Source organism: Corvus cornix, chromosome 2 (assembly GCF_000738735.6).
Source record: "Corvus cornix cornix isolate S_Up_H32 chromosome 2, ASM73873v5, whole genome shotgun sequence".
NCBI lineage: Eukaryota > Metazoa > Chordata > Aves > Passeriformes > Corvidae > Corvus > Corvus cornix.
In genome coordinates, this window is record NC_046333.1 from 55,817,459 (window position 1) to 55,843,054 (window position 25,596).

At 36.4% G+C, this 25,596-nt stretch overlaps 1 protein-coding gene across 3 annotated transcripts in view; it reads right to left on the minus strand.

Moving 5' to 3' along the window:
* Positions 1-927: 927 nt before the first annotated feature.
* VPS50 (VPS50 subunit of EARP/GARPII complex) overlaps positions 928-25,596 on the minus strand; it is an 84,893-nt gene continuing 60,224 nt past the window's right edge. For all 3 annotated transcript variants that reach the window (XM_039548927.1, XM_039548928.1, XM_039548926.1), the window contains 7 exons: positions 22,878-22,958; positions 10,857-11,005; positions 9,024-9,120; positions 8,719-8,877; positions 6,183-6,304; positions 3,087-3,276; positions 928-1,677 (listed from right to left, as the gene is read on the minus strand). In XM_039548927.1, the coding sequence (XP_039404861.1) occupies positions 1,558-1,677; positions 3,087-3,276; positions 6,183-6,304; positions 8,719-8,877; positions 9,024-9,120; positions 10,857-11,005; positions 22,878-22,958 (918 nt within the window). In that variant the 3' untranslated portion in view covers positions 928-1,557. The remainder of the gene's footprint in view (positions 1,678-3,086; positions 3,277-6,182; positions 6,305-8,718; positions 8,878-9,023; positions 9,121-10,856; positions 11,006-22,877; positions 22,959-25,596) is intronic.

Here is a 25,596-nt window from a genome sequence, read left to right on the forward strand (position 1 = left end):
TTTACACTAATAGTCCCCAACATGTTTCTGTTTCTTCCAGGAGCTCTCGCTCAGGATTTGACTCCAGGGCAGATACGCTGACGCAAAAGTCCACACTTTCATTTGAATCACCTTTTTAATGAGGGTGAAACTGATTCAGCTTCAACACATATGGTAACAAACCACTAAGCAAGTTTTAAACGGAACTAGGCAAGACAGCATGGTCAATAAAGAACAGTGTTAAATTTTGTTCTAAATCTTATTTCCTTTAAAATACAGATAAACAAGGAAGCTGAATACCATGCAGTCAATATTTAAAATGTAAATTCTATCATTCTTCTAAAACTGTACACAGGCTTTCTCTAAACTCACACAGTGATGCTCAGGACACTTCTGAGGAGGAAATTAGGCCACAGAAAAGAACAATTATGATGACTCCATGGGGCAATTTTCTGTCACTACACTACTGCTGACATTCGCTAAGTCCTGGTTCCCCCACGTCTGAATTAAAAGTACAATGGCAAGTATGAATCCCAAACTGAGCATTTACCATGTTGTACACATTAGTGGATTGCAGCCTAGGTAATTTATTTTTATTTATAAATTACCTATTAGCTCCATGTTTCCTTTAAAAAGGTCTGAGAGCACTGCAAAAAGTTTATTGTGTAATAAAAAATAAAATTCCTGAAAGTTTACATACTGAAAACAAATGTAAACCTGAAAACTCCAGTGAAGTCAGTGATGCTCTGACAAATTGATTTCTAGGACACATATGCAGTCAAGTCATTTTACTTTCCTCAGGATCATTCAGGATATCTACAGCAGAGCAGGAAACAGGAAGATTATCTTAGTATCAATCCAAAACTTCAGTCAAAAAAACATTCCAGATCCCTGGCATTATTGCCATTTTGCATTGTTGAATTGGAAAAATGAAGTCTCACAAAGAAATCATATTAGCATACAATTTTATTACCTTCTATTAATCTGAAGTCAATAATTTTGATATGACTAAATTAATTCTGAAATAAACAGACATTTTAAATACATATAAAGATGATGGGCTTTAACATGAGGGTATTTGTTTGATCTGCACTCTTAATCCACATGCAGGATACATCAATCAAATATTATACATATCCTTTCATTTTACACTGGTCCATAATACAGCACAACTTCTGAAGGTGAAAGCAGGGAAGAAAGAAATCATATTTTCAAGTAGCCCTTTTATTTCAAAAGAGCATCAATGATATATTAAGCCAATGTGTTTCTCTCTGATTTTGATTTTACTTACAGTATACACTTTTGCAAAATATACAGCTCATCAATGATACACAAATGGTGGCCCTTTACTAAGGGCAAGTAACCAGAAAAAAAAAAAAAAAAGTACAACAGAAAAGAAATCTACAGATTAGAAAACTCATATTTTAGAACATTATGTCACTTCAGAGTGCCTCCAATGTTGGTAAGAAAGGTCATGCACAATGTTTCTAATGTTGTCATTAGTCCACGAGAGAAATGTCCGTGTGCTTCACATGAACAGAAAAAGGTACAAGTCAGAAAGAAAGCAGCTTTCGCCAGTTATCTCTTAGGCCTATCTATGTCATCAATGGTAGCTAACAGCTTCTGTCTTGCCTTTTTGTTGATGTAGGTGCCCAGACAAATATTCACCAGATTGGTCAACTGCTTAGTGGAATATTCCTGGCAAACAAAAGCAGATCATGTTAGAGCAGAATAAAACACCAGACAAAGATAGAAAATTTTAAAAAATGCAGACATACTCAGTGTGGATTTTACAACTGATAGAAGCATCAGTACACAAGGGAGATTTAAAGCTGTAGTTAAGTCATGTCTGGATAGTTTTCATAGTTGAGGCACAGAGAGGACAAGACTTTATTTTGCTACATGGCAGCTTATAATGGAAAATGCTTATGACTTTAAAAGTACTGGACAGAGTTCACAGAAAGTAACTCTGGGAACATGTTTATAAATCAATTTTTAATGTATTTCCCTTTCTTTGGGAGGCTTGGTGGGAAATACGTATGCAAATGGTTAAGCTTTTAACACAAAAACTTTGTTTTAACAATGATAAATGTTGGTGATCTTTTTTATTTTGATTTCCCATTTCCAATAAGCTTCTAAATGCTTCTGTCTGCAGTGTCCAAACAAGTTTGATTTCAGTACATGATAAAGGAAGAAAAAATGTCAAAAATGTGAAGAAAATAATTCTTAGCACCTGTGAAAACACCACATTTGCCAGTATTACCTTTATGTCTAAAACTATCCAAAACATAGCTTCCACCAATGAGTTTAAAAAAGTTTTTCCCTGTAGGTCATCAAACCCCATAGCTCACAATCTCTCTTGGGGCTCCAGGCAATACAAGGAAAATTCTATCAAAGACATACTTTTGCCTCCATTTCTAGTGGGATTTAAAGTAATCCCAAAATACAGATTTCAAGTGCTCCACTTTAAAAGACTTACTTTAAAGATGGGTATCTCCAATAGCATGTGACTATTACTTACACAGACCTGTTACAATTGTTAGTTCATGCTATAGTGAAAGCATCTGAATGTTCTCAAAACACAGACGTCTCAGCAAGAGAGATTAAGCATTATCAAATGAAGAAAAAGCAATAAATCTTCTCCATTGTGCCATACAACTTAGTTTAAGCAATCTACTCCCAAAAGCAATACAAAACCTAATGGTGTGATCCCAAAACATAATTCTTGATGATCAAGCTGTGCATTTTGGCATATTCTGAACAGCTCACAAATGCTTTCGGTTTCCCTTTGCCCTAGTTCTCTGCGCTTTTTGATCCAATAGGCAGGTGTGACTGGCTCAGTCATCCTCCCCAGTCCTCAGATGTTGAACCAGTTCAAGCACATACTAACTTCATATGATAAAAAGGAAAATGTACATGCACATATACGTTTATATTTATACTGCTTCCTACATAGGTTTTACTGTAATAAATGAAAATATACTTATATATGCCTATATTCATTTTTAACATATGGAAGGATTGATTATTTATAGTTGTTAGCATGTTTTTATCATCATGGTGAATTTTCTCAATAGACAGGAAAAGAATGCAAATTTAATTGTTACCCTATGTTCTTTTATCCAGCATTCCATGTCATTTTCTGTCAGGTAGTATGCTTTAATGTAGGTCTCCACAAATTCCTTATCTGGAATAGGCCTAATGTCTGTTAACTTTTCTAGTTTCATTAAGAACTGTTGAAAATCCAGTTGCATCAAGGCACGTCCTTCATTGCTGCACTTCTTTACATTAGCATAACTAAAAAGAGAAACAATGAAAAGCAAAACTTAGAAGGAAATAAAAATGAATTTTGCTTATCAAAGTTAACTTAGTCTTTTGAACATTGAAGGGGAGCAAAATTATGGTCTTAAGTCAAAAGCAGACAAGAACTTCTCTTAGGATGTCTGCTGCAGAGCTTTATTCGCAGTAGCATAACACATTTTAGCCCAGTCATCGAACAGAACCCCACTGTACCCAGTGATACTTAGAAAAATCACATTCTCCTCTCCCAAAAGCCACTAAAAATCATCCTACATTGAACAACTTACTATAAGTAGGTTAGAGGAAATTAAACCAATGCTCATTAGCACACTGGACAGTGGTTTCAAGTGAGCACGACCACTGGAGTCTGAAAGGTACCATGGCAGCTTTAGGAATGGTCACCAGGAGCTTGCTGAACCAAGTAGGAGCATCAAAGAAAGACACAAAGGTATTTGTTCAAAAACAGCCACAGCAAGCAGACGATAAAGGGTAGTAGCAGCACTGCTCATCTCTGTGAGAAGCTGATGTTCTAATGAGAACAGATTGACAGCAAACTAGTGACAGGTTAGAGGAGACAGCAGATGAGCTTAACAGCAGGGTAATACTAGCAAGGATCACAGTGGAGTGATAGGCAATAAATAAGGAAAATGATCTTTGCAGTTCTTCAAACAGATAAGGGACTGCATTTGTCAAGATCAAAGGAAATGACACTGCAATGGCCTCAAGAATGCCAGTTTCAGCTGTGTACAGGGTCTGAGGCACAGTGTCTTGAGCAACTTAATCCAGCTCATCCACCAGTTGCACCCACAAGTGACAACCCTAACTGTTTCCACTCTTCCCCTCTACCAAATATAAAACAAGCTCAGTTTTTCCATAGATTCATGAAGCTAATCCTAATTATTATACAGTCCCTAGACTATTAGGATTGATGCAAAGGAGGCAGCAGAAACATGCAGCTCGGAACTGGATACACAGCAAGGTCAGGTAAAGAATAAGAAGAAATTTCACACTTAGAGTTGGTACCCAAAAAGAATTTGCAGAATGCAAAACTAACAGAGGCAAAAAGAGAGAGGACCAAGGCAAAAGTCCTCCGGAGCTTCATAGAAGACTAGAAGATGATTTTCAATAGGCCCAAGAAGCCAGCAGGGAAACAGGAGAGAACACTGAACAAGGAGATAGGGAAGGACAAAATTTAAAGAAAGATATAGCTGACTGCAGTGGAGGTAATTCTTCATTCAGTGAAGAGCCTGACGAAAGCAATGCCAGTTGACTGCATGACTGGATGAGAAACATCTCCTTCATGGCTTTTAACTCCATACATTCATTGAATTCAGAGATAAAAGAAGTTATTCAGAGAGTCAGCTATTCAGAACACCTTCCTTCCCTTTCCACAGTGGGAAAAGAACCTACAAGATATGTAAAAATAACAGAACTGGCCAAGAATAAGAAATTCCAGGCAAATATTTGGGAGAAGATGATAATGAGTAGTTTTTACACCCTCAGAAATGGTACAGGACAAATTATATCAGCAAAGTATTCCTAGTTCACCCTGCTTAGGTGAAAGTAAAGGTCAAAGTTTCATGGTAAGTCACAAGCATGAACCTAAACTGCAGCATGGAGCAAGACATATGAGTGATAATCTTCAGAGCTAAGGATTAAATGGTTCATGTACACTGAAGCCACAAAAGATGAATGAGATGTGATGTAAGAAAAGGAAACAAGTTGAAAACAAACACAAAGGCTGAGGTAGAGGAGGTTGATAGTGACTGACTCTTACCTATTTGAAAGGTAAGAGGAACAGGGGGAGGAGAAGAGATATGCCTTTGTTTCACTTCCTTTTATTTGAGGCATGATAAGTGAAAAATAAAATTTCAAAAAGGAAAGCTAGTTGTATAGGCTATATGTCATATGAAGGAATTGAGAAGCCAGAAGCAGGTCATGGATGGATTTAGTCACCCTGAACATGAACTGATTTCTCTAGAGACTGCAAAAGGATGATGGCATGAAAACAAACGGGCATGAGATAAAAAATGATGGCTTTATGGAAGCAGTGGAAGCTGATGATCCTCAATAGGCAGCCAACACTTGGAGAAGAAGGGTGTTTTGTTGAGGTCCTAATTTAGAGCAGACAGCAGGAGAGTGGGATGGAAAGAAGTAAAATAAGTAGTAGGAAGTGAACAGGGTAAAGATAACCAGGAAAGAAGCATGGAAACATATGTAGAAAGAGTGGAAGACAGCACATATTCTATGATGCAGAAGAAGTTCCGATAAGAGCCCAAACACGTAGCAAGGGGACAAAACCATAAAAATAAATGCAGTGGATGAAAAGTCTGCAACACTCAGGCTACAAAATTGCATCTGAAAAGACTGGGACACTGATTAAAAGAGAGAGGGATGAGCAAGGTGTAGCAGTTCCTGACTAAGGGGCTCGAGCCTCTGTTGATCAAGCCAACTAAGATACCTCTCTGTTCTTGATGAATTTGGAAAAATCATATTCCATGGCTACTTTAAGATAACTGATTTTCTTCCTGGCAAAGATAAATGGCATCATCATAGAAGTACTGACAACTATATTTTAACTTCCTTCTTTGCTCTGCTGGGAAATCATAATTTTCAGATAGAAGTTTCTTTGAAAGAGCAGTGTATTTTCATATGCTTCGGTAAAACATTCATTGTCATTCTTCAGCAGTATCTAGGAACAAGACCACCCCCTTTAGGCTCAATGCTGCACCAGACTCTGTGAAACAACTGCTAAGGAGTATTTTAAGCATTGATAATTTTTAGGGTCCGCAGAAGAACATGAACTCACAAGAACACTATAAAATTAGAATTTTTAACTCTAATAATAAACATTATCATTCTAGACATACTTACCCAAAAGCAAGACTTTCATAAATACTTACCCTTCCACAAGAGTTCTATTGGCCAAGCGTATGCAGTGCTCCCAAAGGATGTTGGAGACTGGCAATGGAATACGGACTCTCTTAGACACATCATTCAACCTCCTGTTAAATTCTTCAAATTCCTGATAAAACATAAAAGATGTTTATTCCTTTAGCATAAAATGGATCATACTCTGTACATCCAACAACAGCAACAACCAATTAGAAATGCACATGAGAGAATACTGAAAAATAAGAGCAAAGCAGAGAGGCTTAATAGGCACAAAACGTAGAGAACTTAATGTGTAAAGTAGAAAACATAGCACTTTCTAGTGTATCACTCACAACATTACCTCAGTGACTTTTTTTAAACGAACTGCTGCTCTGTTCTCCAGAGCTGTAGTTCTCCGTGAAACTGACACCTCTGAAAATGAACCAAGTAGCTTATCGTTCAAATGCTATTTTCACTGCCTCACTCCCTACACTTATATTTAGCTTCTTTAAGTCAATATACAGCCACTGAAGAAAATCCAGTGATGATCTCTTTATCCCTCTAAATACCTGCCCCACCAGCTTTCGAAGAGAAGCTCAGAAATATTGTAACCACTTTTCATTCTTCAACCTTTCACATTAGATAATTCCTCAGTGCTTTAGAAGGAGCTGAGAGCACCCAGTGAAAGAGGCCAAATCTAACAGTTTAGGACCACACTGCAGCTTTAGATAACAATTCCAATTACAGGAAGGCACCTCTTTCCACATGGATCATCAATGGACTGGATGGATTTGAGCTGATACTACAAGTGAGAAACTAGTCATAACTAAATGCAATTACTGCTACAATGATTTTGTGACTTAAATAAAGTGAAACGGAAGTCCTGTGCCAATGATTAAAGCCTTTATCATTTAAAAAAGTATCAAATGACTTCAATATCAAGCAGACTGGTAATGAACTCCTCTGTATAACTAGCAAAAGCCATTTGATGTGCATTCTTTTAAGATCATATTTGCCCCACAGAGATTTTACTTCCAAGGCTGTTAATCTACGGTTTCTTCCTTTTCCTTTTTTTCTTACACCCCCCCTTAAAAATTCAGTAAGTGAAGAAAATCAGAAGAGATTTTTTCAGTAGAAGAGAATCTCAGTAATCAATTGGCATTTAACACAAATTTTCTGAAAGTTTAATTTGGCAAGAAGATGCAGGGTACCACAATGTCATGCTTTAACAGGCATACAGCTCACTCCTCTGAAGATGAAGATGCCTAATGCTCCAGGATAATAAATTTCTTCAACAATCCTCTTTCCCCACTTTATCTGCTTCCAACATACTATGACTGAATATAAAACTTTGTGTATGTGTGCACATGACTGAAAATAGTTGATTATTACTTTAAACACTGTGCTTACATTTGACGTCCCTGGAGCCCCAGTGTACACAGAAAATCACTCATTGCTTAGCAGTTATCTAAAAGCTTTTGTAGCAACTAGCGCTAGTTATAGAATAGAGAGACCAAAATTGGTTTTAAATGGTATTAGCTCTGATTGTTCTGAAGCAAATTCACCAGCAGTTGCATACTCACAGAAGGAAAAAGTTTTGCCCCAGAGATCAACTATTTTAAGGACAAACTGGTCTCAAAAAGTCACGGCAGCATAAACAAGGATAACCACAAGGATTCCATCAAATTCAGTGCAATGATATATCCTCTGTCAAATTCTTCCTTCTTTGCCTTGATTTTTTTTTTAAGCAGAGAAGAGCTACAAAGTACGAAGGTGTTATCCAAACTGTTATTCCACACAGATGTGTAGCTTATTCTGTGATTCACACTTCACACATCTTTAAAATAAAATTTTCAGTTTCTCTGAAAAGAATTAGTAATTAATATAGCATAATTAATTTGCAGAATTCTACCACTGCCAGAACTTCCCTCTGAAGACTTTTAGAAACATTATTTAGGCATATATAAAAGGATGAGGAAAGGCTTGTCCCAAGAACCAGTTCTGTATGCCATAAGACGTGGCAATTGTATAATGACATCTACGGAATGCAATTGACAAGTTGGCTGAATAGCTTCCCTTCCTTTTCAAATGTTAACTTCTAAATACAGCAACTTCAGTCAGATACTGCATGATCATTTTTGGTGCTCAATTGACCTACAGCTCATATGATACATCTCAAAGACAATCAGCAAAATTATTTGAAAGAGCAAATAGTGTGGTTTGGGTTTTTTTAACTATCTCCAGCTAAAGGGTATCTCTGGCCACTGGATTTCCCTCAGTGTTACTCTGTTTACTACATGTTTCTCTACCATTCAAGACTTAGACATGAGACTCATGAAACTTTTGCGGTCACTTTCACACACCATGTAGTCAAAAAAAATCATCACTGAAAACAATGCTTTAGAAGCAAGAATAATGAAACTTCTGGACAGACCTCATAGTAATTTCCCATTTGTCAGGATGATGTATTGTCCTAGCCATGTCACTTTAACAGTTTTAGTGAAGTATTACAGCAATGCAGTGTTTATATAAACTCTAGCACACCATTTTCCATTAACTATTCACCTTTAAAAGAGCATCTACATATACATTGTGCTGTGACATGATTTCCTTCACATCCCATTTCACATTAGCCATGAGAAGCAGCATTTGTTCATAGTCAATGGCTTTAGCAGCAACAATCCAGTAAACTGGTTTACGTAGTTCACTGGCAGTTGACACTGTCTGAAAAAGAAAAAAATAAAATTCAATGCTTTAAATTTCTGGCTAGTAGGAGCAATATATAACTATGATGTACAAGTATTTGCACTATAATGTACAAGTTTCAAATCTTCTGTATGAAAATCAGCTGTGAATTACACAATTCTGACCTGAGAATAGAACTGCTGAAGAAAAGGCTTCTTGGCAGCTGGCATCACTGCATCAAGATGAGGCTGAAGAAATTCAAACTGCTCAGCCAGAAATACCCTTTGAAAGCAAAGAAAATTTATTGTGAACTAAGTGCAATGTTTGGCATGTGTCCTTACAATTTTTACTCCACAGTTGACATATTTGGCAAAAACAATATGCAACTTTGGAAAATTTAGTCCCAAGAAGAACTGTATCAGTTGCATGCCAGCATATCAACTAGCATTCTCAATTCTGACAATTTTAAAATGTACTTGCGAACAAGAAAATACTTGAATAAAGAGACTAAGGCTTGAATATCAACAATTCATATTTCTATTTTACTGAGGATACACTGCAAAAGTCTGAGCCAAGGTCTAGTAAAGTCAGTGTCTTGGGGTGACTTTGTGATGTGTATCCCCTATCGCTGCCCCATGCCCAGAAATTAATTTTGTGTCTTTCTGTGCCTTTAAAATGAGCCTGAGAGGGAAGAGGAAAACCTGAGCAAAACTTCTTCAAAGCAGTTTGCAGCTTGTTCAAGGTCACACAGAGATAGAGGTATTTTTTTTCAGCTGCGGCAGCAGAGAGAGAGTGGGGAAAGCACCCGGCTTGTTTTCAGCCAGTTTTTCAGCTCCTTTTTCTTTCTCCAGAGAGAGACAGAGAGTTGAACTTTTGTTTTCCTGGGACTTTGTCTTTTTTTTTTTTTCCTCTTCTGGACTGTCTCAACATCAGAATACATCAGGAGGAATTTCCACTGAGGCCTTGGCCCTGGAGGTGAGCCCACCATCCCGTCCCAGCTCCAAGGAAGGGGAGAGAGAGATCTATGGAAGGACTCTGAAACTTTCCCAGGTTTCTCTCAGCAGAGCGAGAGGTTTTATTATTTAGCATCATTATCCTTTTCCTGTGTGTTTGTTAAATAAATAGTTTTTATCTCTTTCACTTTCTTTCGAGTAAAATTCAATTTTTCCCAAACCTGGTGGGGGAGGGGTGGTCTGTGGCCTGCCTTCTCTCAGAGAATGTATTTCTAAATTTGGCCAAACCGGAACAGTCAGTGACCAAGAGTCATGCAATTCCCACTGCAGGACAGTCAACATCAATATTAATAAATCCATCTCAGAATTTCAAAATAACATACCTAATTTTATACTAGTGAATCTATAAAATAGAACTTGATCTCATATTCCTTCTCAGGGGTAGAATTTGTTAATAACAACATAAGAAGGAAATACATTTCTATCTAAGCATAAATGGAAAAAAATATTTTTAAAACTAACTTCTAATCTTTAAGTGTCATCTCATGTGAGGAAAAAATAATTCCCATCTGGCTCTTACTATTACTCTTATCAAATAAAAATAATTTTGTAACACTTGCATTAATTGCTGGTTATAATCTCCTCTTCTCCTGTGCTGTGACATAGGTACACTTCCACCCATTGCAAAGAACATGGTAACTCAAGCCAAACCAACTTAAACTAAGAAGTTCTGAGTCAAGTATTTAATACAAGGCGAAAATGAACCATACAGATTAAATATTCCCATTAGAAACATTGTCCTGTTAGATTTGGCCATGTATTGCCACAAATTACTGGATCATCTGCAGTAAAATTTCATTCCTTGTGCTTGCATGTTGCTAGACCAAAGAATTAAGACTCCTGTACCTTTAATAAAGAAATTACCTTCATCACTCATATTTAAAATCACATTGAGAGACAGGAATTTTTGACCTGTCAAGAAGGCTTTGGATTGTAACCACAATTTCTTAAACAATCAATAGCTTTCAGTGATCACAAATACAACGAGTACAGTAAACAACCTACAAGGATTCTGTGGCCACCACTCTCTCTGCCAAACCATATAGCGAATTGCCAGATGTCAAAACTACGAGGTGACTGAGATGTGGGCTTGGCACCTTCTCTTTTCTCTCTTCAGCAGCTGTCAGAGTTCCTGAAGGATCAGCAGACACCTCCTGAAACAAAGGATCAAACCAATTAAACCCCACAAAACCAGCAAGGATGGCTCCAGCTTCAGATGCCAGATAAGATGAAGGAATATTTCAAATTCTAAGGTGTAATTTAAATCAAGCCTATTTCTATTTGAACATTATAGTAAAATAAGTGAAAAAAAATCATCTCATGTAAATCAGTATCCAAGGAAAAAATAAATTAAAAGAGAAAGGCAGCAAATAATCTTCTCGCTACACCTTAACACCCAAACAGGCTTTACCCCAATTGCCTTTTGGGAGACTGACTTCTCATCCTTGGAGACAGCATCTTCAAGCTGACAGCAACCAAACAGAGAGATGTATCAAAGGAATGTTACTTATGCATGGGCTTTACTGCTTATATGAGCTGTGGCTAACTTAGGTAAAATACAATTGATGTTCTCAATCAAGCTACCATTCCATGGAAACTTCTATCCTGCAGACATCTTGATGCTAGAAAGCAAGGAAATATTCACAGCAAAGGAATAGAATCCGTAGTGAGAAACAGTTTATACCAGTGCCTTGTTGCAAAATTAAAGGAAAAAAATAGAGGAAAAATTCTACCCCCACACTTAAGGAATATAAGTACAAAGTACAGCTAGTAGAGGAATCACAGAAGGAAGAAATTCCCAGAGCAGGCATACAAAGGGACACCCTCTGAAGCCTGGCTATTTCCCCAAACTGTTTCAGGCATGAAAACATGAAAACATAAAGGTAGTTCTGGCTGGCTTGGATTAATTATTCATACCATGCTTATACACAGCCCACAAGAAGATGAGAAATGCTACAAAGTAAAGGTAATACTGCACCCAGAACAGGTAAGAAGACAGGATTTGGCACGGATTTAATCAGAGCCTTTCAAGACCCTAGGGATAGAAACTGTGGCCATAGTCTACAGTCTATGGATGCTACAACGTTTCAGCCTGTATGTACGGAATGAAAACAAATAACAGTAACACAGTCCCAAAGTAGTGGAAAAAATAACTTTTACAAAAGTAAAATCAGCGGCCTAACATGGCTGCTGTAAACAGCGTAGAAATAACCAACCAAGAGGATAACAATAATGCTTAAACATAATATTTGCGGTTGGACTCAAAAAAAAAATTAGTGGAATTCTGAAATCGCTGTTAAAAAATGGAAAAAGATAAAGCCAAAAACAACATTATGAAAAAAAGCAGCTTTCAAGTTTTTGAATTGTTTGTTTGTTTCAACTAGAGATAGAAATAAAAATAGAAGAAATTGCAGTGAAGTAACTAAGGAAGGAGGGAGAAAAATAGACTCAAGCTAACCACAACAGTAGCCATTAATTTCTTCTGGGCTTCACAGCAGAGAACAACTGTGAAGAGTGACCTGAAAGAGCGTACTTGCTATTCAAACAGGTTTTTTTCAGACACTTTTGCTTAAGGAGAAGAGGAGAGCAGTGAGCACCTGAAGCACTGGTGGAACTTAGTAGTGGTGTCATTCATTCTATATGTCAGGATTCAGACAAAGAGGAATATTTCATTGCAGACCTTGAAATGCCAAGAGAAAAAGTATTGCACATATGATCAGGTGAAAACTGGAAAACCAACAGGGCGGTTATTCTGATAGCAAAATATCTGACAGACCCATTGTGGTTGTATTGCAGCAATTAAAGGTAAGGCAGGTGAAAATTGATTATGTCAAATGTGTAAGGACCTGGTGAGAATTTAAGTGATACAGGATGAGCAGAAAGATCAAAACTTTGCTGCTATAGACAAAGCAGCACCAGAATGTGTTTACTGCTTGGATGAAAGCCAAACCAAAAGTGACATTAAGAATATACGACAACTGAGAAGATAATAGCATGCAAGCTGTTAAAAGTGGTTTGAGGTGTGGAGGAACAAAAATTCACAAGTTCTACTTTAACTCTCTCGGATTTTATTTGGCAGTTTCCTCCCGTGGTGTGACAGCCCAAGGCAATAGGGAGGTGGATTTGCTAAATCAGAAAGGCTCTTTCAGTTCTGCATCTCCAGAGACGTCAAACACAAGCATAAAAATGGGCTACAGCAGATGGAACAATGCACAGTCTGGGAAGGCAGAGTTCTCACTAATAAGGGTGAGGAAGTACCTTTGGACTTATAAAAAACATATTGTAATAAGGTTACAGACATAAAAAGCAAAGAAAGCAGGGAACCTTGATGGCTCCCCACAGAAATTTTGACATTAAAAACAAGGACTGCTGACTGACCAATACCATCAACACATCATTTGTAGCACTAAAATATCTCACAGAAATACATCAATGAGCAGAAGATAAAACTTCTAAAAGAAGCTTATGGTAAATGCAATCAGATACAGTTGCACTGAGCACAGGAACAATTATAAAGGCTAGCTATAATGTTATGTTATTTGAAAAATTAACTTTCTTTGCTCTGATCTGTATTCACATTCAGCCGGATAAACTTGGAATTAAACTGACTAGATGCTTCACAACACTATGAAGTTTGCATTCTGCTGAGTCTATCAGAATGGATAAGCAAGCCAAAAGGCCTGGATATTTGCTAAAGCTCATGTAACCTCTTTCAGAGAACTCAAAGGTATTTCCTGAGCACATCCACATGTTTACTGTAGATAGGCAGTGACATCTAACCATCTAGCCACAGCAATCAATTCTCTGACAGCATTAACTAAGCCAAAGACCATATTGATTAACTATTAAAATTCCCTCTTTATCTGCCCTCTTTTCTTTTTTCACTTCATTCCATTCTGAAAAACCCAAATCAAAACAAAACAAAACAAAAAAACCAAACCAAAACACAAACAAACAAAGATGTTTTGAAGTGTTTACACAAGACAAAAATAGCCAAACCCACAGCCCACCAAGCAATGCTTATCCTTAGGAGAGACAGCGAGTGACAGAGCTGGGGGAAGAGTATCAGTAGTAAACATTTAAGAAGCTTGCTTTCTTTCAAAGACTAATTACAAATTATGTAAAAACCGAGTATTATGAAGACTTCATTTTGTATTTATCGCACTTCAGAGTTGCCTGCCACTTTGGACACATTTTAAACTTTTTTTTCTTCCTTTCTGCTTCCCATGAAGGTAAGTAACTAATGAATCTTTTAAAAGCCAAAATTGTGTTGTATCTGAAGAACACAAAAGGTACATGAGAACTAGCTAAATCAAAGACATGCTAGCTTCAACTAGGGAGTCAAACTCTTGTTCAAATATCATGGCCAAATAGCATGAGCATTTCATTCTCTTAATTTGTTCTAAAAAGCAGGCACTGCAAAAGCATGATGACAGCAAAAAGGAAACAGCCAGTGCGCCAATACCCCAAAAAAGCACAAGATCACTCTGAAAGGGCCTTACTGATGCAGGTGTTTTTTCCTCCTGCCTTCATTAACAGAAGTGATCAAAAGACTGAAAGCAGAAAATAAAGGGGCAAAACATACAGGCTGGAACAGGAAATAAGGCTACAGACTATTTAAAGAAATCAGATGTTTTTCAGCGTAGTGGACTTGTTAAAGTTAACCCTTCCAGTAATGAAGAAAATCTGGAAGAAAATGTCTGTTGCCAGAGTTTCCCTTTGTGTACCACAGAAAACAATTATGAGTCCTGTAAAACTGCCAGCCTCAAGAGGAAGAGGAGAGGAGGGGAGTAGAAGCCAGAAAATTAAATAGCAGCCAGCCAAACTTTAATTTCAAGAAATGTCAAGTTACACTGAGAACATATTGTAGCACCCAGTATTAAGCATGTAGAGAGCAATACTAAAGCAGAATAAACTTGCTTAGCTTTTCCCTGCATCAGACTAGTAGGTCTTGCTGATCCAGCAGAACTGTGATATGTCAAAGACATATCACAGCCCACACAACATCCTTGTAAGAAAACTGGACAAAATAGATTTAATAAAATAATTTCAAAGTATACATGGAACTGATGCAAACTACAAGGTGCTCTTTTCCTTCCTTGACAAATAGGAAAAAAACCAAAGTGTTAAAAAAAATTTTTAAAAATTATTAAAAGCGCCAGACTTATCTGAACAGTAACCCAATGAACTGTAGCAGGCACAGCAGGACAGGTTAACCAGCATTGCCTGCAGACACCTTACAGCAGGTCTTGCATATTAAATTTTCTCTAGCCTTAGTTTAATTTCCTCATACTGTCATAGGAAAAGAACCGAGTTTTGTAATGCCATACCTGATAGGCATACCCAACTAGCAATTATTTATAAAAGCTGCTTTGCTATAAAGGCCTGAAAATATCAGGATGAAGCGTTAAAGCAGGCTTATGACTGCTTTGCCTATTTAAGGATTGCTAATAACAGTAGTGTGAACTACAGTGTGCGCTTTGCAAAGTATCGTTGTAAGATACCTACAGTTGAATACAACAAAAAGATACGTGTTAGCAAATAACAGGTATCAGATGAATGGGAGCATGATACTGTTTAATTGCTGGGTATTTCACTTTATCATTTAATTGTTTACTCCCAAGAAGGAAATTTTTAATGAACAGGTAGAAAAATAAAATCTATCTGCTTAAGGAACAAGCCTCTCCTTCAACCCCTTCCTCTAAAAATGTCATCTGTAACAAGAGAACGTTTTCAAGTTTGGCTGAACCCAGTGGTAAATCTCTGTTAAGCCTTCCATCTCAATGGGAAGAGGAGATTATAAAATAATTACCTAAATTAGAAGTATAAACTATATCAGGTAATTATCTGAGTTAAAAATTTGACATTCAGTTTGCAAGAGAGACATTTTTACAGGTCTGATCTCATCATGAGAACAGAAACACTCATTTCAGTTATAAGAAATAAAGAATTTATAACTGAAGTAACTGATTATCTGCCAATTATGGTGAAATAGCTGACAGTTAATTAATCATGCACTTTCACTAACTTTAAACAAAATACTGTAAACTCCACAACCTGTCCCCAGCACACAAAGTGCTGCAGATCACACTCATAACCAATAATCTTTTAAAACTGCACTTTTTCTGGCCTAATACTTTTTGCACAAGATTCCAGTTTTAGAATCATTGTGATTTAATATACATACACAATAGCAAAAATTTTAGGTTTGATTTCATATTAATTCTAAATGTTACTGAAGAAATTCTGATCTTAAAGGAGTCAGTGGTGTCCAAAAAGCATGGACAAAATGGTACTATCTGAAAAGGTTCTGGCAGCAGAACAGTCTACAGCACCTGTGACATACCAACACTGTTACCAAGAACTTGATGTGTGCTGATGGACAAAGAAAAGCATACTAACCCCAAATGTTTACATAAAACAGGCTAGCTCTATCATCTCTGTTTATAAAACTGTAATTAATAGTTTTTGTAATATCACGAGCATAGATTACAAGAAAACAAACTGATCAAAGAAAACATAACGCCTTATTGTATTCAAAAGCTGTCTGAAAATAAGTTCAACTAAATCCAAGTAGACGCTTAATATACAAGAATTTTTTATCACAAGAAATGCACTGAAGGCTTTTTTCCTCCCCTTTCAGCTTGCACATCCCTAACTCTTCTTGAAACTGAATGCTGAAAATTATAGGTAGGGCCAATTGCAAAAGCACACTGCTTTCAAGGTAAAAGTACATCTTGAATATGTTGTAAACGTGTTAAGGTTTTAAAATGGTACTTTACAATACTCCTACTATGTTTTAAGTTGCAAGATTAGTATTTTCTTGCTGAGGGGCACAAAACTTACCAAGAAGGTAATCTTGCCTCAACCTCAGGAAAGTAAATCAAACATAAACAATGTAAGCTACTACAATGATCGCCACTCTACAGACTTTAAGAAAGCAGATCTTTAAAAAACCAAACAACAAACCATCTGGAGAAATAATGCTTCTAATATTCTATTATTTTCAATCCTTTCCACACCAGTGATATCTTTATAGCATTATTGAAGAGCCATAAAAGGGATCCCCAAGCTTCCCAACACTTATAGCACACACATTTCACACTGTCCCCAGGGTTGAATTGATCAGCATTGCCTCACAGCAGACATGAGTGTGGATCCTCCATGTTCTTTGTCACAAAAAAAGCATGTCCTAAACTTCAGTTGGGTCAGTCCCACTGCCTTCAGTAAAAGAGTTCAATAAAGTTTGCACTGAAACTTCTGGGATCTTTGCATTTCTTTTGTTTTTTAATGTTCAAAGTTAAATGGCAGACTTTTTGCATAAAAAATTACAAGAAGCTGGAAAGTTTATTTACTATCTTGCCTCAACCAATGTAACAATGCCTCTATCAGGAACCACTGTGTACTGATAGACAACTGAGAAAATGAGTCATTAACTACACCCTAAAAAATAAATGCCAAATGAGACTCCACAGAAAAGCACACACACAGGCAACCTTAGGAACCTGAACCACAACCTTGCAAAAAACCCACATAAGCTGGTCTGGTCTGCTCATACACATTTTTTACTGCAGACTTTCCTGTCAAAGAAAGTTTCTCAGGAAGAGCTGCTGCTGGTTCCCAGGTGCTCAGCTGTGACTCTGTGGGCACCTGCACTCCTCTGGAACCAGTCCATTTTGGGTGCCCAGCAAGAAGAGTCTGAAGTGACTAAAATGAGATGTCTGCAGAGACTGCTTAAAGAGAGACCAAGCAATTGCCAAAATTCAGAAAATGTATCCAATTAAATAAGCTCAAAAACTTCAGTATGTTATTCCAGTCTACTTGGTAATACAGTCAAGTAAACAAAAAAAAAGATGTATGAAGAACTCTAAATGAATAATGTGAGGAAGGAAAACACCTGCAGAAGTCCTAGCATAATTTCAAAGTGCTTGTCATGTCAGAATTTTGTATACACAGAGCTCTCTTCCCTTGACAAGCAATTCATACAACACCTTAAAAATTGTCATTACGTACATTTAGAAATCTTTTTTAAATAGAGGAAAGAGAAAACTCACAAATTGCGTTTTCTTCTTTTTTTCTTTAGGTTTTTTTTTTCCTTTTAAGCAGCAGGAGGCCAAGTATGGATTAGAAACATTGCACAAGTTATCTTAAACCAAATAAAACCTCACCAAGAATCACAGCTACGATTTCACTGAGGACCTTAACTACGCCCTTTAGGAGCTGCCTCCTGTGCTAGGCACAGCCATATCAGGTAAACAATTCCACAGCCAAGACTCTCCAGAGCTTGCCATTAGTATTTTGCCAAACCATATATAACAGGGCACCCATCCACAGTAGGTAATGCAGGACAGTGATGTGACATTTTAAGTAAAACCAAACGGTTTGTTTCCAGCACTGGGGCTAATGTAACTGAATTGTACCATTTCACAGGATCAAAGAGTCAAAGCCAAAATGGGATGGGAAGTCAGGCATGAAGAAAAAAAATTATTCCTACCAATCTTTATCTTATTTGTACAGCTGAAAAATCTTCATTTTCCATCTCTGCACCATCAATCTCTAACCTGACACTGCCAAAAGACATATACTTTCTGGGGAAAGAGTCCAAAAGGCAAGGACAGGTTCTAAGATACAGTGACCAATGCTATTTTATATCAGCAGTTCTTCCCATCTACTCTTCTATACATTGCATTGCAATGCTTAGATACTTTATTACATTGATTTATTTTCTACTGCTGTAAAACACAGTAACTCTAAGAAACTCCGTTCTAAATTTCAGTTTTGCTTGAGGAAACCTGTTTGCAATGAATTATTTATGAGCATTCCATGGCTATTTGCCCCCCAAATCTCTCTTTGCAGCAATATCACTCAAAGCAGCTATTTACATTCACAGGACATTCACAAACAACATCTAAGCAATGGCAGTATCACAATTACATTACATTTTGTGAAGATAAGGAAGCTGCTTAAAAACCGACAAAGCAAGGAATCAGAAGTAGGCATTTTCCTTCCAAAGCACGAATTACCACAACAAACTGATCACACAACAAACTGACTGATGCCTTGTACCTGGGGGCTCACAGGTCTCAGTGAACTAACATGGACATCACTACTGTGTAAAAACACATTCCTGTTAGAAATGACAAACACAAGGACATAATGTGTGCAGGTACCTCTACATACCTGACTCGGAAACTGCCAGTGAGGAGATATAAGCAACTCAAAACAGGGGCTTGTTTTGGTGTATTTAGCCTAATCTAAACCACATCTGAGTGAGGCTGAAAGAACAGCACTTCTTCATCCCCTTTTCACTCTTTCTGTGTTTTCTTTTTAATGCAATCTGCTTATATGAATGAGTAGAGTGTTTGAAGAGCGCTACTTTTGGAGGATCCAGAAGTAACTATTAAATTAACTCTGAAGCTGCTGCATAGCAGAAATCTGTAAGAAAGCTTTGTGCTAGCTGTGGAAAGACCTGACTATGAAGTTCTGATACACATATGAAGTTCAGTACAGTGTAGCCAAATAAATCTTTTAAAGTCATACTGTTCTCTTAACTCTCAGACATTAAACTGGACTCCAACCCGCTTAAAAAAAAATATTCCTAGTGCTTTTATTTTTCATACTCTTGATTTAGCCTAAAGGTATTTCTTTAAGGCAAAGACAAGTAGGTTATACACAGAAAAATGCTTACTCAATCTCTGTAAGCTGTCAGCACACTTCCACATAACTTACTATAACAAAGCAAATAAAGTTTTGCTAATTCGTAGGCCTGATCTCTTTTTTTTTAAATTAAGCCTGTTTATCTATCAAAAGAAATTTCAGATCATACTTAAACCAGTATCTGTATTAGCCGTGCAGAGATTTTAAAAAGAGCCATAATTGGACTTCATTATTATTAAATTTGTAACACTTTGAAATTGGAAGCATATCTAAAGCAGTAGTGTTTTAAGAACCTGCTTTCTCAATTATGGCCTTTCATCATTGTCATCATAAAGTCCTTCATAACTGTCATTTTGATTAAATCATACAGAACATCCAAATTTTTTAAAAAGTCCAAATTAAAAATGCTTTTGTATCACAATTACAACCAGCAGGGGCACATTTACTACCAACTGAAGTGGTTTGGTCATTGCTTTTTGTTTGGGGGGTTTTGTTTACTATAATGTGGTTTATCATTTATCAGTGTAGGAGAGACATACTGACATTGAATAGTATGTATCGCAGCTGAGGTGTCACAGTATTGCCTTGCAAAGAAGTTAACAGGACTAAACACATGTTCACATTTCAGCTATTTCCTGTCCACTGTCTAAAACATTAATCTAAACTGCAGGAGGACTTGCTGCAGTTATTAAAGTACATTTGGTTTTGCTATGTAGTTTTTGCTATGAAGTTTTAGACTGCAAAACAGTGGAGAAGTGATTCAGCTATAGTTGAATACTGCTCAGAAGGGACAAGGACCCCCAGCAGAAGCAGGAGGCACGTGATGCATGGGAAGGGATGGATGGAAGTAGAGGAAGTGCTTTAAATTGCTGCACCCTTTTGCACACTGGCTACAAGTCAGAAATTTGACTTAGTCTCTCAGTGGTCCAAATAAAAACCAGACTTACTTCTTTTCCAAGTATGGTTAGTATGCTGTAAGCACAGTATATGCTAAAGGACAGAAACCTCTTGCACTGTAATAATGGGAAAATAGAGCAGCTCCATAAGGAGTTACAGGGAATGCCTCCAATCGACCTCCATACTCTTCATACTGAACATGCTACAAAAATGCAAGGAAGAACACTTAGTGCTTTAACTTGCCAGAAGTGGAACTCCTACACCACATCGCTTTTTCCTTCACAAAGGAAGCTTAAAATTCAGCTCAATAACAATAAAATAGTATTCTACAAAAAAGGTATCTGGTATAAACTAGATAGCATTAATTCAATCTCAAACAGAAACTCCCAGAATTCTACACAAAGCTGGAGGGGATGGCCACTAAATCCTCCAATTATTCCTCTAACTCCTGACAATAAATATTGAGTTAAGAGGCCTTCATCCACTGATATCTCAAAAAAAGGAACGAACAAAGTCCAAGAGGAAAGCTAGAAATGATCCAGTCTAAATTACTGAAGAGTCTGGATACAGATCATGTAGTTCAACCTTCAAAGACACTGACAGATTTGTGAAATTATTCTGATCTACATGCAAGTCTGGCTGAGCTTTGGTCACAGATTCAGTATTGTCAGATTCAAACTATCTTTATGGAAATAAAATATTGATGCTGCCATCAGGAACTGAAATGTGACAGAAATGAAGCCCTTAATAAAGGTACTATGCATAGAAGACAAGGCAACAACCTTAAATTCCCATCAGGCCAGGGGACTGAATGCCACAACGCAAACACGAATACTTTCAGAAAGCAATTTACAAAAATCTAAAGTAAGATAGGAGAATCCCTCGAGCAGTTCAGAACTGTCCTTACGGTCTTGAGAAATACCCTTTTTATGACACAATGAAAATGAACCTTGACTTCCACAAACTCTTAAAAATAAGCAAACAGTAAACAAAAATACCCAGAACACTTTTACTTCCTCATAAATCAAAAAGTGAAAAATTTCCATTTATCGTATAAGATTAGCATAATTTCATAAGATATTAATAAATTTCATGGAATGTCTTTAAGTCAATAGCATTTAGCTATGACTTCTTTCTTCTTTCAAATCTCACATTGTATATAGCTATTAATTTCAATTGTCAATAACATTATCTGTTACAGTACTATTAATGATTGAGGAAGAAAACAAACTGCTGTTATTTTTCCATTTCACTCCTAGAAATGTTTCTTTTGTTTTTTAATCATTTTAACTGCTAAAAAAAATGAAGTCTGTAAAGCAGTCAGGAACCATCACTATAGAGAAATTTTAAAAATTAATTCCATAACTTTCCATTTTTCCATAATCTTTAACTGATTCATTTGCAAGTTCTTCCTAGAATTAGTTTTTCTTTCTGCATACACTGCCTTTGAGAAGAATATCAAGAAGCAGTTTTCTGTTTTACAGAGGCCTAGGGTTATTAGTTATCTCATGCTCCCTCTACTGACTGTGTAAGAAATGGCCCCCAAACCCTCTAAGATGCTTCTCTGTGAGAACAGTTTAGGACTCGATATAATGCTTCAAGGAATTAAAAAAGCATAAAGTAAATTTCTGTGGAGTGTCAAATCCTTGTGCAAGTCAGAGTAGAACATCTTTTTCTTCCTTCTAAGATAGAAGCCTCAGAAAATAAAACCTCCCTGTAGCATCCATGGTATTAACTGCTATACAAGCCATTTATGATACCCTTAGGAAACTTCTTCACAATGTTTCAAAGGTTTTATATTTAGGTGGAATATAAGAACTTCAAACTTCCATTTCTGGTGTAGTTTTTAGCAATATTTTTTTTTATAATCTGTTGTTCAGTTGAATCCACAAAAACTACCTACAGTCTCCTTTACCATCCTCCCGTGAAGGACAGTAATCTACTGCCAGTGTGACACGAGCACCATATTTACTCTTCACATTCTGAAAATAAATCATGAAATGACTGATAGGATATAATGTAAAAAATACATCTGGGAAAGTTCCCCAAAATTAAGGAAGGACTTAGTATACTACCTCTATTATCTTGAAAAGCAAATAATCTTCAGGATAGCTTACTGTTTTGCTATTCTTTAACTGAAGAAAAATGAGTCATCTATTTCTTTTTATAAAATATGTCTTAGTAGAGATAATAACTGAATGACTCTCTTTATTACATGAACCATAATAGAAGATTTAAATGCAGAATTTCATTTACATTTAGCAAAATCTATTTAATTAGTTTTGTTGCACATTAGAAACAAGTGATTTCATACAATAATGACCTCTACATCATGAAACTAAGCCTTTGTTATTAGACACTGAATGTGAAAAGAGAAAAAAAAAAAATCAAAAAGCCATGATGAAATATAATTCCTGAATGTTGTACACAGACCTCTATCCCACTGAGCATTAACAAAATCCAGGCACTTACCAGATCAATCAGACTCTCCTGGATTCTGTTCAGTGTGGTGCGTAATCTGCTGCTACTGAGGCCCAGTCCCGTTGATTCAAACTGGAAGACATACATTCTACTTAAGCTGGGAAAGGAAATCTCATTGGTTTAAACTTTAAAGTTGTACAGCAAAACTTAAGTTTGTAAAGACTATCTACAACTTACTTACATTAAAATTTTAGCACAGAATCATAACCGTACAAAATGAAAAGAAAATCCACAGAGGTCACAGCACTCAACATTGCACTGGTGTGAAGAATGACCTAAGTATCCTTCATGAAGATGACAGTGTATCATTCATACCAATAAAACATCCAGTACCTTTTATTCTTGTAATTCTGTATTTGGCTGCAGGACTCTGGATTTTCTCATTTGGGTGATGAGCCCGGAATGGTGCCCCACGATGCCCCCTCCGAGCCTTGCATTCACACCTCACCCAAGCCAAATGGGCTTCACTGCTCTTTCTAGCTATAAAATCTCTTGTATTATCAAATATATATCTCGCATTTATAAAAATTGTAACTACTGATCTTTATAAAACAGTCATTATTACTTAATGCCTATAAAGGTCTACCTCAGACATGTGCCATCTTCATGTTCATGGCTCAGGAGTGTATGGGGCAGAATATCAGCTGGGATATATAGTTATATATACACCTGTGCTATATATATGTATTTATTTTATATATATATATACATATATACATATACACACACATATATATAGCTACACTAATTTCCTGCTAAGTGCAATGGATTATACCAGCTGAGGGTCTGATGTGACATGCATAATTATTGTAACTACTTGTCTTCTACTGTTAATAAAAAACCCCAACAAACTAACACAGTTAAGAAAGTGGAAACAGGACATGTAAGAAACACACATTTAAGTCAACAACCTGAAAGGATTTGAATACAGTTCTGGTATGTGATTCACACCAAAAGGCAATTTGCTGAACAATATTTAGGGCACTGTTGTTCACTGCATTATTAGACTTCCTTTCAGTGGGCTGAACCAGGCAAGGAAGTATTTGAGCTCACGTGACCTCCTCCTCTCCTTTTGAATACAAACAGGTATAATTTAGGTCCCCATTTACTGCATCTAAAGTTTCTGATTTAAGATGTCCATCTGCCCCAATTCTTCTATATATTAAATGACAATTTACATCTGAGTTGAATTCCCACCAGAAGTATACTCTGATGAAATCTAAAACCTGATCTAGGAGATACATCCACATTTGATAAAAACTGATAAATAGAAATGTTCATGCCTTTATTTTATTGCAAGTGAAGTAACCTTTTTTACAAAAAAAATTTTTATCTTTCTTCAAATATTTACTGTAGAAGCATCAGTTCTAAACTGTCTTTGATTTTGCAGGTGTATGGGTGAAAAAGAAAATAACTTTTTTTCCTTAAAGAAATCCATCCTTGATTCTCCATGTTATCTTTTTTCCCTTCTTAACATCATATAGTACTTTTTCAAGACATGGACATAAGGACTGCAAATTCAAGACTGACTATTCCCTCTGTTAAGGTAAGAACAAACAGAAAAAAAAGCCCTGCTTAAATGTAAAAAACCCACATATGTTAAAAATATATTTGCAAGTTTCAGCCATTTAAGGAATTTGCATCATCAAATCTACCATTAATTCTTTCTCTTTCTGCCTTTCAATTGCTAACTTCCAATTGCTAACTTTCAATTGCTATCAGTAACTTCTACTTATTTATTCTATAATGATATATTTCTTTCTAAAAACTGGTAATTTTGAATTGGAAACATATCTGAATGAAAAAGAAAGTAAAAACAAACATAAATTTCCATGAAACTTTACATGTTCACAGTACTCCAGATTTACCAGGCAACCAGTTACACCCTGAAATCAGAATTGTTCATCCATATGTATGAGGGAGGAAAAAAAACAAGAAGCAAAGTAATTGTTGCTCAGAATTTTTCCACAAGGACAGAACCTCATGGCTTCACAACGAATGTTTCACTCATCAGTACATCCGACTCGCTTCATACAAGATTCTGTTATTTCTATATGCAGAACTACAGATTTCTAAATTCCACAAATTGATGGCCTAGTAAGGCTAGTAAGCAGAGCATTAAACAATTTGAAGAATATTTCTATTCACCACAAATTTTACATATCCCCTTATAGTTATTAAAAAAACATTAAGTTTACAAAGTAGTGCAATGTCCTGTCAAAAAAAATAAAACTCACCTCAATTTTTTTCTGCTAAGGAAGACTATTTTATGGCATGTTCATTAATGTCTTACGTTTTAGTGAATAGATGTTAAATACAAGGAATTCCTTTTAATTTTATTTTGTTTTGCTCCATAATTTGAGATAAGGCAGGTTTAATTTGCATCCCACAAATAAAGAAAGTTTGGAAAGCGATTCTAGTTACAACCATGTTTAATTTTTGGCAGTGAAAAAAGCTAAATACTGACTACATAGGATAATGATTCTAAAGAGGTCTGGAAAGAGCAATGACAGCATCATGAATGGACATAGAACTCAACATGGGTATTTTAAATCCCTGGTTTTCACTGAGTGGGAATGAACTCTGTATAATCAATCACTCCCCTTATGTGTGTACTAACTGACATATACAACATAACCACAAGTATTCACAAATAATTTTAAACATTTAAGGAAGTTATACCAGCATACTCTAAGAATCCCATTTGACA